General features: G+C 43.6%; 1 protein-coding gene across 1 annotated transcript in view; it reads right to left on the bottom strand.

Moving 5' to 3' along the window:
* Positions 1-235: 235 nt before the first annotated feature.
* LOC309860930 (uncharacterized protein) overlaps positions 236-18225 on the bottom strand; it is a gene marked incomplete at its 3' end in the record, with an annotated part of 145723 nt that continues 127733 nt past the window's right edge. The window contains exon 5 of the mRNA XM_082723359.1: positions 236-330. Coding sequence (XP_082579485.1) covers positions 236-330 — 95 coding nt within the window. The remainder of the gene's footprint in view (positions 331-18225) is intronic.

Genomic DNA, 18225 nt, shown 5'->3' with positions numbered 1-18225 from the left:
TGCTTCTGCCAGAGAATAGTCCATCCATGTGTCTAGGAACCCTGTACCATTTGAAAGCCTACTCAAGCTGATGTGATAACCTTAGCATCTGATGACACCCAGACACCTGATTTTTCAGTAGTATACAATTAAATTCCCTTTTTTCCCTGACTCTCCAAGTGTTGATCCCTACCTATCTCGGCCCCTACTGCCATAGTCTTTGTGATGCTATCAGTGTCCTTAAAGGAAGGTTCATCTAGAAGCCTGTGAATTCTCCCCTTAAAAGGAGAAGTGACTTTTGCCACCAGGATGAATTATACCTCTGGGATGAGGAGGTGAGAGAATTAGAACCTGGAGAAATATAAAATACTCATCCTTACACGGAAGAAGGTTACATCCTTTAAAATAATGAGAATTTCATAATGACTAACATTCTTGAATGGGACAGAAGATGAAATCAAACATAAATGCTCAGACCTGACAACACCATTTGTGTATTAGAGGCTTTAGAGAACTAGTCAAGGCTTGGGACCCTTGAAAAAACTACACATTTGTCCACATAATAATTTGTCTGATAAAGGCAAAAAAGGAGGTGCTCTTCTTGTTGTGCAAAATCACCAGAGAATTTTGGACCTGCTCAAAGAAAGATATTCTTCTTCCTACTTTGGTTTACCTTCCAGAGAAGTCTGACCTAACAGTTCTCAAGAAATCTAGTTCTTTGCTTAGGGCCCCAGAGACTGGATAAGAAATCAGTCCTATCTGCACAATGTTTGAGAGCCCACAGCAGCAAATATGAAAGAGACAAACTGTTCCATTTTCCCTGACCCCAAGGGCTATGTACACTATAACTTACAGTAACTTCAATTCCTTCCAGAACGTGGCTTTCTGCTTAGGAAAGGTGGAGACCCTAACATAGGTATGAGGTAGGGAGGCACTTCTACTAGTCCTGCTTCAGGGTTCATTCCCAAGGGCCTCTGACAGAGTGGGCATCTTCCTCAGTGAAATGTACTTTTCACCTTTAAAGACACATATTTTTCGTTTCAGTTGGCTCCTGAAATGCACTGAAAAAAGGGTCTTCTCTTGCAGTACTAGATGAAAAGCTGCTTGTGCTAGATATTTCAAGAGATCACACATCAGTTTCCAGTTGGGAGCTCTCCTAAGGGGATGTTGGTCTAATTTTCATGTGACATCTGTGGCTTTTTGGACTTCGGAACCTATGTCCAATGTTTCACACCTTTCTACTGGAATCAACTGTGGACTGTGTTATTTCATCTTCCTGCTGCTCAGTTTTCTCATCTGTATATGGAGAGGTAGACCAGAAGGTCATAAATATCCCTGCACTATTCAGGGAGTCCAGTTGAGTAGGAAGGGCTGTAGGAAACACCTGTCAGCAGGGAACTACAAAAGAGCTTCTGGCCTTCTTTGCTTTTATTCCCTCCTTGCATGTGTCTTTTAGAGAAGCAAGTGGCAGGAGTCCTAAATGAGAAAGCACACTAAAAAGTTTAACATGGTGCTGTCTAGGGTTCCTCCAGCATCAGTTCAATAGTTCCCAGGGCATAGAGTCTCCCTGTGGGGTAGCTTATTGTTCTTCCTCTTAGCAAAAGTCTTCTTGACATTACTCTTGACTTGTCTCCCTATACCTTTCACCCAGTAATTCAAATCCTTTCCATTAGGATTATATGGAACAAGTCTACTTGCTTAAATTTGCATGTTGGTGTGGTGTAAGTGTGTACATACATTAACACCTTCATACTGGATCCCTAGAAGTGTGTGTGGTCTATTGTGGGGTGGGTCTTAATGCATCGGTGTGTTTTATGATACCAGTAAGACCAGTGTTATGACTGAGGCTGATGTAATTTGGTGAACTATGATTTATGGAAACTCTTTCCAGGTTAAATGGGGGAATAAAGGAGGTAGTTAACAAAAGCAAATTGTCCACTCACACATTCCTCTTGTTAAACTGACTTATAACCAATACTGCATTTTTTGACAAAACTCAGTTTCCTCTGTAATAGAAAAGTTTCCTCTCAACTTTCTTTCCCTCTTTCTTTGTTTCTCTTCCTGTTCCCAGTTCAGGCTTTGGGCTGCTACCAACTGGCTGTGTGACCCAACATAAGTGTCCTAACCCCTCTGATCCTCACTTTTTCCACATGTGGAGCTCCCCAAAGATGGCTACCTCCTAACCCCTGGAGACTGTGACCATGGGAGGTTATGCAGTAAAGAGAAATTAAGGTTGCAGATGGACCTAAGTTGCCAGCCAACTGACTCCGATATGGGGAGATTATCCAAGATTATCCATATGGGCCCACAGTACTCACAAAGGAAAAGGAAGGCAGAGAAGGTCAGAGTGATGTGATGTGATTTAAAAAAAAATCTCAGTAGTCTTTGCTGGCTTTGAAGATGGAGAAAGGGCACCATGTGCTAAGGAATGTGAGTTGCCTCTAGAAGCTGAAGAATTTGAGAAAATGATTCTTCCCTATAGCTTTCAAAAAGGACTACATCCCTTTTGACACACCTCGATTTTAGCTCGGTGAAACCTGCATACGACTTCTACAGAACCATGAGATAATAAATGTGAGTTGTTTTAAGCCACTACATCTGGCGTTCTTTGTTATAGCTGCAGTAGAAAACTAATGCACTGTCTATAAAATCCAGTTAATGACCGTATCCATCTTAAAATGACTGCCTAGACCATTCAAGTAACATATACCGTCTGACACTTACCAAGGACTCAGTATACAGAAGCTGTTATTTTTAAGATTCCTCCTAACTTTCCCCAAAGCTAAGGGTGATGGTCCATTGGAGGCTCCCCTGCAAATCCAACTATGAATGGGCCTGCCAGCAGCAACTCTCCCAGAGCCAGCTGACAGCAGGAGAAATCACAATCCTTTCAAACCCATTTGGCCAGGGCTGACTGTCTGCCAACTTTCTAAAGGGATTTTCATTTTTAAATTAAAGTGATAGATCTACCTGTCTGCATCTTTATGACTGTGGGAGCGAGCTTCACGCCCAAGAGCCAACTTTGCTTTTCCTATGTATTCATTCCTGTTTTAATTTGTATATTTTAAAAAGAAACTGTGGATATCTCAGCTTCAAAGCAGCGCCCTGTCTCTAAGCTTTTAAAACCGTACTTGGGGAGAACAACAGCTCATATCATAGACAAGTTCAATGAAGAGAGATGGTATTTCCGGCAGGATAGAGAATAGATCCAACACTTTCTGGGAAACTTCTCTCTTGGCCCTTTGCCTGACCACCACACTCTCTACAGTCACCACCACTACTTCCCCCCCACCTCATTTTGCAGTTACCCCAATTTTATTCCAAGAAATTACCCAATTCTAAGGGCTTTCAAAACCTTAATTCAATGTCTGGTTCCATTTGCCTTAGGTAGAAACAACAAAAAGGCAAGGTTCTTACATGAGGGCTTTTCCCCCTTTGGTTATACAAAACAATGTTAATGTCACATTTTTGGTGGAGATTTTACATGCTAAGTCATAAAAGTTTATTTATGGCCTACATGGCTGTTGTAAAATACCTGACTCTCTGACTGTTGGGGGATTATCCCGTAGGCCCAACCTTCATGCTGTGCTCACCTTTATTTGGACTCTTTTAATCCTAAATCCACCCCACCATTTGCATGTGTTGTCTTTGGCATAGAAAATTTAAAAAGAAAGGGAACCATTGTTGATTGCACATTCAAATAAACATCGTGTTCACATAGACTGGGGTGTGGTGGCAGGTGCGCATCAAGAAGTCTGGTTTGGTAATGGGGTAGGGGTAGCAAGGGGAGGGCTTCTGGCTGGTCTGTGTGGGGTTTTTTGTTTGTTTGTTTTTGGATGGGTCAAACATTTCAATTCCTTCTGTGCTGCTGGTACATGTATGTGCAAGTTTGTGGAAGATCAACATTTCAGAGAATGGTAAGATTTTTACACGCATTTCTATTTTTTCCAGTAAGAAGGAGCAAAGAAAAAGTTTCTCAAGGTCATTTGGTTCCCCTCCCACTCCCACCAGCAGCCTACTTAGAGGGTTCTAAGAGTCCCAAGGGACTTCTCATCTCTTCCCAGTCGGGGGAAACTTTATTTGCTTACTGCACTTCATATCTGGGCCCCACAGAGACAGTGGGCCAGAGCCAACTGGGGTGAGCCAGGGAAATAGATAGCAAAAGTGAGGAAAGATTTTGGAAGTGAGCCATACCTGGAAGGAAAATGGGAATGGGATGTAATTGTATAGCAAAGAGAAGGGCTTTTGTGAAGAGAGCCTAATTAAAGAGTGAGGGATGAAAAGTGTTCAGTGTATATTGTCTGAATGACAGAGCACAGTCCCTGCCTCCTTCAGGGGACCTGGCTCTAAGGAAAGGACCTGAGTGGCAAGAGGTACATGGAGTTGAGACATGACAAATCTTCTGACCATAAAGAGAGGGAGAGATGGTTCCATTTATTTTTTCCCAAAATAATCCATATATATGTGTGTGTGTGTGTGTGTGTGTGTGTGTGTATTTCAGATGAGTGGTTTTCTTTCTGTTATAGTGTAATTCAAACTAGATATGGGGGAATGAATCTCTCATGAACTCCTCCAAACTTCTCAGCCAGAAGCCTAAATTCCAGAAGAAATTTAAACTTAACAAATACTTTATGTGAAAACATTTTTTTTTTTTTTTTTTTTAACTAAAGGAAAGCAAGGCATTTTAGCAACACAACAGGCTGGGATAGTTCATTATCTTCACTTTGAGAAGAGGGAAACTCAAACCTGAATAGCACTAGTATTCTTGTTTTCCTCCACATATATGCTGAATAAAACCATGCTTTTCTGTTGTTGTGTTTGTGTGTGTGTGTTTTGATTTTTGTTGTTGTTGTTGTTGTTGTTGTTGTTGTTGTTGTTTTTGGCTAGTTTTCCAACACTGACTCTGGATTTGATCTCTGGTAGTGCAGCAAAACCTAAAATACATTAAACAATTGCCAACCCCTGAATTTTCTTTGGTTATAGTCATCTCAGTGTTGAATAACTTGCTTTTCCTAAGAATGAGTAATATTCAAGGCAATCTTACAGATCACTATTTCTTCTTTACCAAGGCAAACCACACTGCCTGCATGACAAAATCATTGGTGTTCATTTCTATTACATTACTAACTCTGGGGGGATGGGGGGACAGAAAGGTGTGTTCTGAAATTGTACAAAGGCTGCGAAAAATTGCAAAAATTGGGGTGCTCAGAAGAATGCTGTACTTATTGTGAGATAATTTGAAGTGTTTGCTTTAAAAAGTGGCCACACCTCACAATCAAAATTGCAAAATCAAATCCACATTGACTTATTAAGTTCCTATCACGTGTCTTCAAAAGGAAACCAATATATCTGCTGCTATCAGAGAGCTCACTCCTGTGGAACAACTGGAGGCCAACTCAGGACAGGATTCAATCCCCTTTCTTTCCCCACACTCTAACTACAATGTTACAACATGATATAGATTTGTCTCCCTGCCATGAAATTGGAACGCAGTGGACCTTTGCTTCCAAAATAAATAAGAGTTAGGTTTCCCAGCATTTCCCGTCTTTTCCAGGTTCATTCCAGGAGCTGGGTTTTAAACAAGATTAAACATGCACACAGCTGAAATCCAACTGGGTACTCTGGAAATGCTGAAAGAGTGGACTTAAATCTTAACTCCTCAAGACAGTTAGATTCTTCCCACAGCAAATGTTACTCACAGCTGCTGCTCTTTTGGTAAACAGAAGAGAAAAGAAGAAATAAGTTATCACCTGCTTACTAAAATTATCCCAAATTGTGTAGCCAATAGGTAGTATGGTCACCACGCAGCATGATTTTCTTTCTTTCATTTCCTTCCTTCCTTCCTTTTTCTTTTTCTTTCCTCCTTCCTTCCTCCTCCTCCTTCTCCAACTCCTCTTCTCTTTCTCCTCCCTTCCTCCTTCCCTCCCCTCCCCGCCCCTCCTTCTTCTAGTTTTACTTGACTAGAAAGGTTGCCTACGAATGTCTCTAAGTTCTAAATGAAGAGGAAAACAACTTACTTATTAAACACTTGGTTTTGTTCTACCCTGGACATCCCTATATCAGAGTAAGACTGGAATCAGAGTCTGTTTCTCCAACCTAAATTCACCATCCGTTACGTTCCCTTATATTATTGGCAACTGTGATGCAGAACACTTACTGTGCTTTGCAAGACCTTTGTCATCTTTAAGGATGAAACTGGTTTAAGAAATGAGAGAATGAGGCAATGTGCATTTGGACAATTATCATTACCCTCAAAGGTCACCTTGTCTAGGCTCATGAAAGGCAGGCAATGCTCTGATCTCAACTCAAAATACACACATTGGGAGGGAGACACCTCAGAGATTGGCTGACTCTAGCCTTTTAATTCCCTATGAATGAGGAAGCTGTGTACCAGAGGGGGCATTGTAACCTTCCAGCATTTTCCTGGAGGAGTTTACTTTTCTTTCCCTCCACATGACTTAAATAGCTCAAAAAGTCCTGCAAACAGACATTTCCAAGTAGGAATTTCACAAATATCATGTGCTATCAGCATTTGGCACAAAGCCAGAGAGAGGATGGTTTGGGTGGTCAATGTTGAACTCAGTTAAGAGGTCAGAATAAAGGGAATCTTGGTATAGAATGTTGTAGGAAGTTGACCAGGCCACATAATCATAATTCACTATTCCCTCATTGCCTATTTATAAAGGTCCCACCAAGAATGGCTCCTGATGGGGCTCCTGGGTGGCTCAGTTGGTTAAGCATCCAACTCTTGATCTTGGCTCAGGTCTCGATCTCAGGGTTGTGAGTTCAAGTCCAGTACTGGGCCCCATGTGGGACATGAAACCTACTTTAGAAAACAAAAAAAAAAATGGTCCAAGATTTAGAAATGAGCGCAGATTGAGAATTGCTCCCATTTTAAGATGTCCCCAGGCATTTGGTGGTAGTTTATTCCTGACCTCCAAATCCTGGACTCTAGATGAATTTCCTAAGCAAAGACATTTGGTTTGCCTATGTATGTGAGTCACTTTCTCTGCTATGGTCATATCTTTCTCTTCCACTGCTCATATCTTCTGTTGTTGTGGTACCTGAGAGTCAGGCCCAATTAGGGTCTACTCTTAGGTGACCAAGGAGGACCAGAAGGAGTAATCAAGAGATATTATATGACTGAGTTAGGAGAAACCCAATGGGCAGTGAGGGGTGTCTAGCCTGGCCCTGCCACCTAAAGTGGTCTCTAGACCAGCAGAATTGCCTCTTTGGGATCTTGTTGGAAAAGTAAAACCTGCAGTTCCATAAGATCTTCAGGTAATTCTCCTATGCCCAGAGATTCTGATTTAATTGGTCTATGTGTGACTTGGCAAGGGGCTTTGTGATGGCTCGCCAGGTGATTCTAAAGTGCAGCCATGGCTGAGAATTACTATAGATCTCCAGGAAGTGGCCATGAGCTCTGGCTGAAAAGATGGCTCTGGGTAAATGCTCTTGCTACACACTGTAATTGTTTATTATTAGGTGCTGTTTGTATTCCACGCAGAAACCTCCATGGACAATTAGAGAAAAGACTTTTTGGAAGAAAATGGGGAAGAGGCAAACCCAAGAAGAGCTGGGAAAAGAGGGAAAGAAAGATAACTGGAGAACACAGTAATTGAGATAAAATGAATTAATATACACAAAGGACTCAGAACAGTGGATTATATGTAATCAGGTCTTTGTAAAGGTTACTGCTTTTGTTACTACTATTGTTACTCATGAAAAATGTGGACTCAAATAGAGGGAGGATACTACAATAGTTACCTTTCATTTTGTGTCTCTTTAAAGTCCATCCCTTTATATTTGTTACTGCATGTAATCCTGATAACAACAATTTCAAGAAGATATTATTAACCCATTTCACATGTGAGGAAACTGAGGCTTAGAGATGTCTGCCCAGGCTGTTCTCACAGAATACCAGAGACTGCATGCCTTCAACAACACGCAGGGTTGGCTGAGACTGGGAAGTCCAAGATGAAGGGTGCTGGCCAGTTCATTTCTTGCTGAGGGCCCTCTTTCTGGTTTGTAGGTGACTGTCTTATTTCTGTATCCTCACAGGTGGAGAGGGAACTCAGGTCCCACCTACATGACTGTATCTAACTTAATTACCTCTCATGGTCCCACCTTCCAATACCATCAGATTTGGTATCAAAGCTTCAACACATGAACTTGGAAGGACACATTTGGTTCCTAACAAGAGACAAAGTATACTACCCAAGGTTAGAATTTAAACCCAGACCTATTTGACTCTAAAGCACCACTTTGTCTCAACCAGGCCGGGGATCATCGTTGTATGATGGGGGCACAGAGAATGGAAGCAGGCAAGCAGAGGCTGAGAAAAAGGGAAAGAGAAATAAGAATGATCCCAATAGATTCTAAATGGTATTGACTGACTGGTCCTGCCTGTTCCCAGTTCCCAGACTCACACTGCCTAAAGAGCAGAGAGAGGTTATTGCTTTTGGAATAAAGTAAAATGTCATTGTAGCAAAGCTCATCTCCACATTCAAGAGAGACATCCTGCCCCTGGCCAGGTTCCCACTAAAGTACCAACCCAGCAGTCACAAAGGAGGGTGGAAAGGCTACCAGTCAGAAAAGGATGAGTGCCAAGCCCAACCTGTTTTATTACCAAACTGTTAGAATCAGAAGAGAGTGTCTACCAGATCACCTAAAGGAACACTAGCAGCCACGTAGATAGTGGAGGTACAAAGGATTCGCAGTCCCAGAGCCCGCTCACACACAGCTAATGTGGATTTGTGAGGGCAGGCCTCACTTTAAAGAACTCATTGGATTTGTTTGCTTGTTTTGTTTTTTTGGGGGGGAGGGGTGTTTAGAGGAATTACTTGGATAGACCAAAGAGAACTAAAAGCCTAGGATTATATTTACCTAAATCCCAAAAAGTATTTGATAAGGTTGCGTGGTAAAGTCAATTGCCCCGGGCAAGAAATCATGATAGGGGGTAAAAGAGCTCAAAGTGAAGATAAAATGCTTCCCAAAGAGGAAACAAAATTGGGTAACAAGAGGTAATATCTTTGGTTGAAAAGGGGTTACTTGTAGGTCTGGTTTGATCAGGAGACAAAGACTTTGGTGGCTCTTCATGACTATTTTTTTTTCAGATGGAAAAAAAAATTGAACCACACTATTCCCAGGCTACCAGAATAAAAAGTTACCATTGAGCCCTCCCCTCCCTAATTCTTCCTTCAATAACTACAGTACACCACTGCTGTGCCAGGCACTGTTGTAGGCTCTTGGGCTAATTGGCAAACCAAAGATGTGAAAATCCCTGTCTTCCTAGGGTTTGCCTTACAGCACACATACAGTAACTGCACACACAGTGCTTTCACTTGGGTATAAAGACCCATGTCCTAAATGTCATCAAACCCCAGGAGAGTTGCCCTCGTTCAAAGAGTTCAAAAATGAAAGAGTTGAACAAACTCTTGGGTGATTTGTTACAAACGTCTCCTACCCTCCCAGAGGGTAGGTGTCAAGGCTCCCAAAAGTCCTTCACTTCCAGGTTAGGATAAAGGGGTACCTGTGAGCATTCTGTTCTTGAAGTGAATATATATATACACAGACCCCTTTGCCCCTGTGGGACTTGAAGCTCCTTGAAGGCAGGAATCATGGCACCACTTTTGTCTCCCACATCTGTCTGGCTCATGCGAAACAGCGGGTTCTTAACTTGCAAATGTCACTGGCATGGTCACCAGTTTTCATCAACTACAGGAGACCACAGAAACAGCCACAATAACATGTCTGAGCATATGAAAGATTAGTACTAAGAAGACTGTGGCAAATAGTTCTCCAACCCTCAAAGGCCAGGGAAAAAGTGAGGAAGTGGATGGAAAGGCTGCTCAGTGCCAAAACAGGTTGATCAAGACCTCTATAGAACTTTCTTTCTCAGAAAGTCCTTAAAATGAAAAAGATTCTTCTGAGCCTCAGGACATTTGGGGATGGAGGTTTCTGAAAACAGACAGTGGTAAAAACCTCTTACGTCAGTTGTAACTTGTGGTAGCAGCTTAAAAAACATGATGCTGACACTGGGGAGTAGAGTTCACACCAGGAAGTTTGGGGAGAGAGTCCCCCAAAAGGACCTTTGTTGATGGGGCACAAAGGCTCTCTGGAAGATGGAGCTTTGGCACCTAAGAAACCCACTGCTTGAGTTCCACTCTCAGGTGGACTCAGTGAGCTTTGATAAACTCTGGTGGCCCTGAAGCCGTAACTGGCTAATTAAGGATGGCAACGGTCACAGGGGACTAAAATCATCTTAGAGGTCAGTTCTTGAAGAAGTCTTCACTTGGTCCGAAAGAATGTGGGTAGGATCTCCTCTTGCTCTAGGGATATAGGCAACAGCCACCATCTGTCAGCTTCAAGCAATGAGATGAGCGCACCCAAGGACAGAGAAGGATTACCTCCCAGGGTTTACAAAAAAATTTTTTCAACCTCATATTGGCAAGCCACTTTCTTGCCTTCAGGTCCTGTAATCCCACGGATTTGGCTTCCAAAAGACCTTCCTCATGCTGATCTTTCAGACCAGGAACAACCATCACTTGGGACATTTCTGTGTGTAAAACCGTGGACTGCCTGGCCTGGGGAGGCTCTCGAACCTCAAACATCACCACGCCAAATGCCCCCATCTCATGGGGGTAGAAACTGATTACAAGGGAAGCCACTGACTATATTGGGTTCATAACTCACAACTCTGACTTTTCTACTTTACCAGGCTATACTCTACAACCCCAGCCTCAGCTCAGAATTGCCCAGAGCCTATTCTCTGAGCTCCCTGCTCTCAGCTGGCCAGGACAGAGGTCAAGCAAGCACTCAGGGAAAAGTTTTTAATTGGCCCATTTTCTGAGTAAACGTTGCTACTCTGAGGTCTTAACCCAGTACAATTCACTGTTCCACAGATGAACACTGTGATACATGAACAGTAGGAATTCTGGGTATTGAGGCAGAAGGAAGAGAGACCATGGGTTGAATGGTTCTCTTAGATCCTTGAATCACACCCTTGGAACTTGAAGAGGATTGACAGGTCTCTGAAACCCAAGGTTCCCACACTATTTCATTCAGACTATAGGGAAAGCATGTTGCCCTGAGGAAGGGTGTTGACTCTAGGAACCCCAGCTTCTCTTCTGCCACAAATGTTCTGCAAACCTTAGACACATCCTTAATCTCTCTGGGATTAGCTTCCTGGACGACTTAATCCTATGGCCTCCCCCAGTTGTAAGAGGCTATGGTTTGTGACAAAAGTCCAATAACTTCCAGTCAGGATTTGCAAACTCAGGTACTTAGTGGGCCAGGGGATTAACATAAAAAAGTAGGTGCTAGCTCAATGTTGTCGGAACCTCCAGTTTTTATCAAGAAAAGCCCCAAATCCAAATATACATGCGAAAAATGTGTAATTTTTAAGGCTGATGATTCCAATAAAACAACAACAACAACAACGATGACAGATTTGTGGGCTCAGAAAAGAACCCCCCATCTCCAGGTCCTGAGAAGCACTGGCTGGCTGCCAGGAGGCCACTAGGAAACTCAGGTGGTCTTGGCCTCTGTGCCCAAAGGATGCTAGCAGATGCTTGGGAGTACTGTAAAGAAAATTTGCGTGCACCTTGGAAGTACATTTCTGGGCAGAAACAAAGGATTGCTGTGTTGTGATTTTCCCTGCAGTGGAAGGTTCAGAGAACTCCCTAGCTGGGTGGTCCAAAGAGCTCAGACAGGTTGAGCTCTGCTCTGCCCCAAGGCTCTGGGTGTCCACAGTTCAGGGAGCGCCTATTGTTAGATTACAGCTCTGTTTCGAGGAATGTGAAAGTGCCTGGAGGTTATCATGTTACCATCCCAAGAAAGGAAAAGGACGCCATTCCCTCAGTGCTCTTTAGGGGAGAAGCTGGAAGTGATCCAGCAGGGAAGCCTGGGTACAGAGAGAAGGCCATTCAGAGAGGTAGACAGAGAGGGAGCGGGTGGAGCCCACAGGTGATTAAGGAACCAGGGACCAAGCCTGGTAGTAACAATGACACTGATACAGCTCTTACTTTCTGACCTCTGGCTCTGAGTGAGAAGCACTTTTTAAGCACAATCTCACTTCAATCCTACAGCGAGGCAACGGAGATGAAGTCACTTGCCCAAGATCACCCAGTAAATGGAAGAGCTCAGATATAAAATCAAGTGTGCCTGATTTCAAGCCCACGTCAAGAGCTGGTGGCCAGTGTAATTTTAAGGGAAAGAGATGGATCGTGTACAAGGGCCTGGTCTCTCAATGAAGGGAGCAGGCTGCAGATTCACATGAGAAAATTTGGTTTTTCTTTTTTCCAAGAGACCACTTGTGGCTTCAACTACCTTCCTGGCCAAGCTGAGGCCACTTTCTTCCCAAAGCTCCCACAGTTCTGTTGTGTCAGGGAAGTAATAATTAATGAAACTTTTGAAAACTTAACTTTCTTGCCTGTCTTCCCAGACCTATGAGGCCCCATTTTATTATGTGTGTAGCTAGTCACGTGATTCTAGTCCTAATAAAAGGGCCGTGGACCACAGAATGACCTGATTTTTCTGAAAAGCTTTTTCTGAAAAGCTTTTTCTGATACAGTAACTGATTTTATTTTCCCATTAACAATGAAATTGGAAGGCTCTTTTAGCAGCTTGCTGCACGGACGACCACCACTTCAGTCCCACTCAACAGCCGTATTGTTCAGAGGAAAACAGTACCAGCAATGACTGCAAACGAACCCGATGGATGGGCCCGGCACCTCGTGGCATATTAAATTATTTGACTTTGCCAAGGTCACCACTCCCTGCCACGGAATCAATTTTTCTCTTATCAGAAAACATATAAAAAGGGTCACAAGTTCCATTTGAGACCACGGCTAAGGGTGCAAAGAAGGGAAAGGGTCAGATGACTTATCTTTATGGGCATTTAGTCCATGAAAATTTCCCTGTGTCTTGCCATTATCAATCCACAGGGAAGACTGAGGAAGGGGAGGCTGTGGGAAAAGTGGGAAATGAGGTGAAGAGGGACTCATCTGGTACCAACAGCTTAGCCACAGAGGGCAGCGAAATTAATACAAGGAGTCCAGAAACATCAGCCGTCAACCGCACTGTTACTCTCCAGTGTTCTGGCTCTGATTGCTTCAACGAGGACCCCCCCGGGACCTCAGAACTTGTCCACAATCAGAGTACCTGCATCATAGTTTGGATGGGCTTATCTTGTGGACTTGTTGGATTCCTTGAAAGGAACATGCTTACACTGGTCGATACTGCAAAAGTAGGTCTTTGCTTGGTGACCACTTTGGATGGGTCTAGGCTCTGCTTGGCAATGCACTTGGAAGGCAAGAAGTTACAAAAGCTCTATATCTCATCCCTGCTCTCAAGGAGCTTATAATTGACATGTGAAGCAGCCATAGGAGGCCTGAGGATACGGACCAAATACAGCAAACAAACAGTTAATACTGCTAATAGAGAAAGAATAGTGAGAGGGTGGAGAGCCTATTCCTGGCTCAAGAACTCAATGCTTAGAGAAAAGTTCCAAATTCCAGTTTTCTTGCCTGTTCCCCAGGCCTGTGATGAGCTTTTCTAGGACATGTGAAAGAGTTGAAAATGAAAGAGGCTATAAAAATGAACTAGATCTTATTTTTCTATTGTGAATTAAGTCCACAGTTAGTTACTCATCTGTTGTTGCTTATACTCATAGTGGTTGTTTGAGGTGAAGAATGAAAATGCAGGATCCATACAATATATGATTCTTTGGGGCTTCTACCTTCCATTATTTTTTTTAAGGACTTTATTTTCAAAGTCTTTTAAGAAAGTTCTGCCTTGGGACGCCTGGGTGGCTCAGTTGATTAAGCAGCTGCCTTCGGCTCAGGTCATGATCCCAGGGTCCTGGGATCGAGTCCCACATCGGGCTCCTTGCTCGGCAGGGAGCCTGCTTCTCCCTCTGCCTCTGCCTGCCTCTTTGTCTGCCTGTGCTTGCTCGCTCTCTCTCCCTCTGTCTCTGGCAAATAAATAAATAAAATCTTAAAAAAAAAAAAAAAAGAAAGAAAGTTCTGCCTTAGTAGGCAAAGTTAAATATCACCCTTTATATAGATCATATAATCCAGGAGCTGTGTTTCCAAGAGCCAGACAACTAATGTGACTAAGTCACGGGGGCAGGGGCAGGCAAGACATTAGGTGGGGACCCTGGGGTACTCAGGAAGAGGGCAGGCTGTGTCACAAGCAGCCCTCATTAGACAGCAATGCTGCGTAGCTGCCATGTGGGTATACGGCCCCATGTAGCCAGCACCGCCAATTTTGGGGGAGAAGATGAAATGGTAGTTTGTATGTGAAATTTACCAAGATTTCCAACATTGTTTAGCTCACAAACACAGTCACCAAGGCAAAACCAAACAAAACCCACATCTGGATCTAATCCATGGATCCCAGGTTTGGAATGCCTGATATGGAGCCATCTGCTCATTTTATAGATGGAGAAAGAAGGTGCCTAAAGGTGAGATTACTATAATCAGCTCAGCAGCCAGGACTCCGTTTTCCTGACTCTGAAAGCTCAGTTACTTTTACCATACCATATCGACTTACAGGAAATAAGTCTTTGAGAGCTTATAGGAAGATACAGACTATCAAAGGCCTGAGAAGGAAACTTCTCATCCTCACTACCCCTCATCCTCAGTTTGTGATTAACCACAAGTGATCTTTGTGGACAGCTGGGGACCTCCTTGTGGCAGGATCTCAAGCCTCTCCCAGCTGAGTCTTCCTTTAGGATCTGTTTTGACACGTGGAACACGTGAGCAATTGAAGCCGTCTACCCAGAAAGGCAGAGTACAAGGCCTGGACTTATTTCACTGGCAAGTTTCAAAAGAAAAATTCCCAGTGCTTCGGCTTAAAGGTGTCTACAGCTTGGGTTTTGGTGCTCTTAGTCCCAGGACCAGCAAAATCTTCCCAGTTTAAGCTTTGGAGTACGGATAGCAAACCCTAGTTTCATCTTCTCCCAGGAACAAAACCTCCGAAGAAAATCATCACTTGATGGCTGATAAAAATAGAACTGCAATTTATGCCTGTCTCCCCTCTCTCTCTTTAGACTCTTAAGGTATATTTTCCATCATAATGGCTGATTTAGATGGATTCCCGGGGTGCTGCATCACTGCTGATGACATTAATGGTCTTGGGCTCCCTGAATTTTGATTGATTGCTATAATCTGCAAAACTATTTCAGGCATAGATTTATTATTATTAAGCCTATAAAATGGTGTCAGGGTCAAAGCAAGCCGATGATGTGTGTTGTGATGCAAACATGACCAAGGGGTGGATGCCACCATTTAACAGACGTGAGTGGCAGGAGCAAACAGTGTTTCATCTTCCACTCCTGCCCAGCCTCTCGGCCTTCTCCCAAAGGGGCGGCGGACTGAAGTCCCAACTGGGTGGGGAGAAGAGGGGGGTGTCCGGGAAGGTGGAGAAGGAAGACAAAATGCGTACTATTAGTTACTCTCCTATATGGTTTAATTCCATAAAGAGGTTTTGAAAGCGTTTTCATTTCAGTTATTTATTTTTTTTAAAGATTTAATTTATTTATCAGAGATGAAGAGCATGAGGGGGTGGGGAGGGAGGGAGAAAAAGAGCATGAGCAAGGGGAGGGGCAGAGGGAGAGGGAGAAGACAACTCCCCGCTGAGCAGGGAGCCTGCTGCGGGGCTCCATCCCAGGACCCGGAGATCATGACCTGAGCCGAAGGCAGACGCTTCATTGACTGAGCCACCCAGGCACCCCTCATTTCAGTTCATTTAGAAGTAGTTAAACATTTGCTCTCTTTTTTTCCTCTGGCCTCCAGAGACTGCCTAGCCTTCCAAGCTCAAACCCTTTGTTTCGGGATGGAAGAACAATACTCATGCTATCCTACTCCACCTCCATCAATGAGAAAAGGAAAGCCCAAGCAGGGAATTCTTCTCCTGGGCATTTTATCCTTTCTTCCTTCCCCCCCTTCAGAAAGTCTGGCTCTAGTATCAAGGGCAAGGAAATGGATCTCATATTAGGCTGGGTTCCAGAAAGATATTCTTAAGATTGCCATTCGAATTCTTTTTGAGAAAGGATGGGGGTATTCAATAAAATAATAATCCATACTTTCCGTTGACACATGAGACATAGAAAGCGAAAAAGAGCTGCACTCTTGCTCTTCAAACAATAAAAAGGCAGACTTGCATATTCACAACCTTCTGTAAATTCCTTAGAGAGCTGAGGTCATGAGACAACCAGCTAACTAACCAACTAACCAACTAAAACTAAGTAAACCAAAGGAAGACAGATGAAACAGGATGTGAGTCCCCTCCATCCCCAGGGCTGATGCAGCTAGACATGCTCTAGAGAGAAAGAGTCAGCTGAAACCACTAGAGAATTCACTGGCAGGGGGCACGTACGGGCAAGGGAGAGAGGAGAACCCTGGGAGCCATGGATAGGAGGGCAGGTCATGCAGGCCCTTCTGCACTGACCTGGAGGGCACTTGTGGAAGGACTGGCAAGAGGCACGGGAAAGTATCTCCAGGGGACAGGCTGGGTGAGGGGAAGGGCAGCCACTGCCAGAAAGGGTTGAAATTTTGCCTGGATTCTTCCCCAGCATCTCCTCCGCAAAACAAAAGCTGTGGGAGGAGGAGGAGGCAACCAACACTGACCCCACAGTGCAACTGGGGTGAGGAAAAAACCCTCTGTCTCTGGGATAAAGAGGAACACTGTATAATGACAATGGGGTTAGTTATCCAGAAAGACAATGATCCAAAATTTGGATGCACCTGACAGCAGAGCATTAAAAATACCTGAATCGGGGCGCCTGGGTGGCTCAGTCTGTTAAGCGGCTGCCTTTGGCTCAGGTCATGATCCCAGAGGCCTGGGATTGAGCCCCACATTGGGCTCTCTGCTCAGGGGAGAGCCTGCTTCTCTCTCTCCCTCTGCCTTGCTCTTTGCCTACTTGTGCTCTCAATCTCTGTCAAATAAATAAATAAAATCTTGAAAAAAAATACTTGGATCAAAAAGAGACAGAAATGAAGGAGATAAAGTGAGCATTATACACACAAACCTCAGCACTCTTCTCTCAGTTAATACAAAGGATAAAGACCTGAAAAACATTATCAACCAACTTGTCCTAACTGACGTGTATAGAATACTCCAACTAATAAGCCAAGTACACATTGTTTCTAAGTGTACATGGACAACTCACCAAGATATGGCCATATTCCAGCCCATAGAATATACCTTAACAAATTAAAAAGACTAGGAAATCATGCAAAATATGTTCTCTGGCCATAGCCAGAATTAAACCAGAAGCGAGTAACGGAAAGATATCTGGAAAATCCACAAATATTTGCAAATTAAGCAATGCCCTTCTAAACTACCCAGGGCTCCAAGAGAAATTCTCAAGGGCAATTAATAATATTTTAGCCGAATGGAAATAAAAATAAAACATCTCAAAATGTAGGGATACAAGTTAAAGTAGTACTTAGAAGGAAATTTATGGCACTGAACACTTTTACTAGAAAAGGAGAAAGTTTTCAAATTGGTTACCAAAGCTCCTACCTTAGGAAATCAGAGAAAGAAGAGCAAATTAAATCCAAAGTGAGAAAATGGCAGGAAATAACAAGGCATAGCAATCAATGAAATTTGAAATAGAAAAACAACAGGAGAGTATTTTCTCTATCTTCGCAATTACTGTGCTGTGGAGATCCCAGCATTCTAAAATACCATGAAGAATTCAAGGCTAACATTTCTTTGGAGTGACCAATAGGTTCCTCGAAGACTGATCTTCCCTAGGAGTCAGCCAGGAAAGAAGAATCTGGAGGTCAGTGCCTGGGATTGGCACGGCCCTCTCTGAGCCAGCAATGCAGGTCTTAGCCAGGACAGCTGAAGAGGACTCCCTCAACAACCCCCCACATCCCTGGGGAGCTGCCAGTCAACTACAGGGGACAGATAGACAATGCCGTGATGACAGGGCCATGGGTTATGATAGATATCAACACAGACTGTGAGTCCTGAGGGAGCATCTCAGTTGGACTAGAGATAGTGCAGTTAAATTCTGAGATGGAGGGTGCCTGGGTGGCTCAATGGGTGGAGGCCTCTGCCTTCGGCTCGGTCATGGTCCCAGGGTCCTGGGATCAAGTCCTTCGTCGGGCTCTCTGCTCAGCATGGAGCCTGCTTCCACCTCTCTCTGACTTCTTGTGATCTCTGTCTGTCAAATAAATAAATACAAATCTTAAAAAAAAAAAATTCTGAGATGGACAAGGCATCGCATGA

Source organism: Mustela nivalis, assembly GCF_964662115.1.
Source record: "Mustela nivalis genome assembly, chromosome: 3".
NCBI lineage: Eukaryota > Metazoa > Chordata > Mammalia > Carnivora > Mustelidae > Mustela > Mustela nivalis.
Note: the sequence above shows the minus strand (reverse complement) of the source record. Positions and strands in the feature narration are given on the sequence as shown.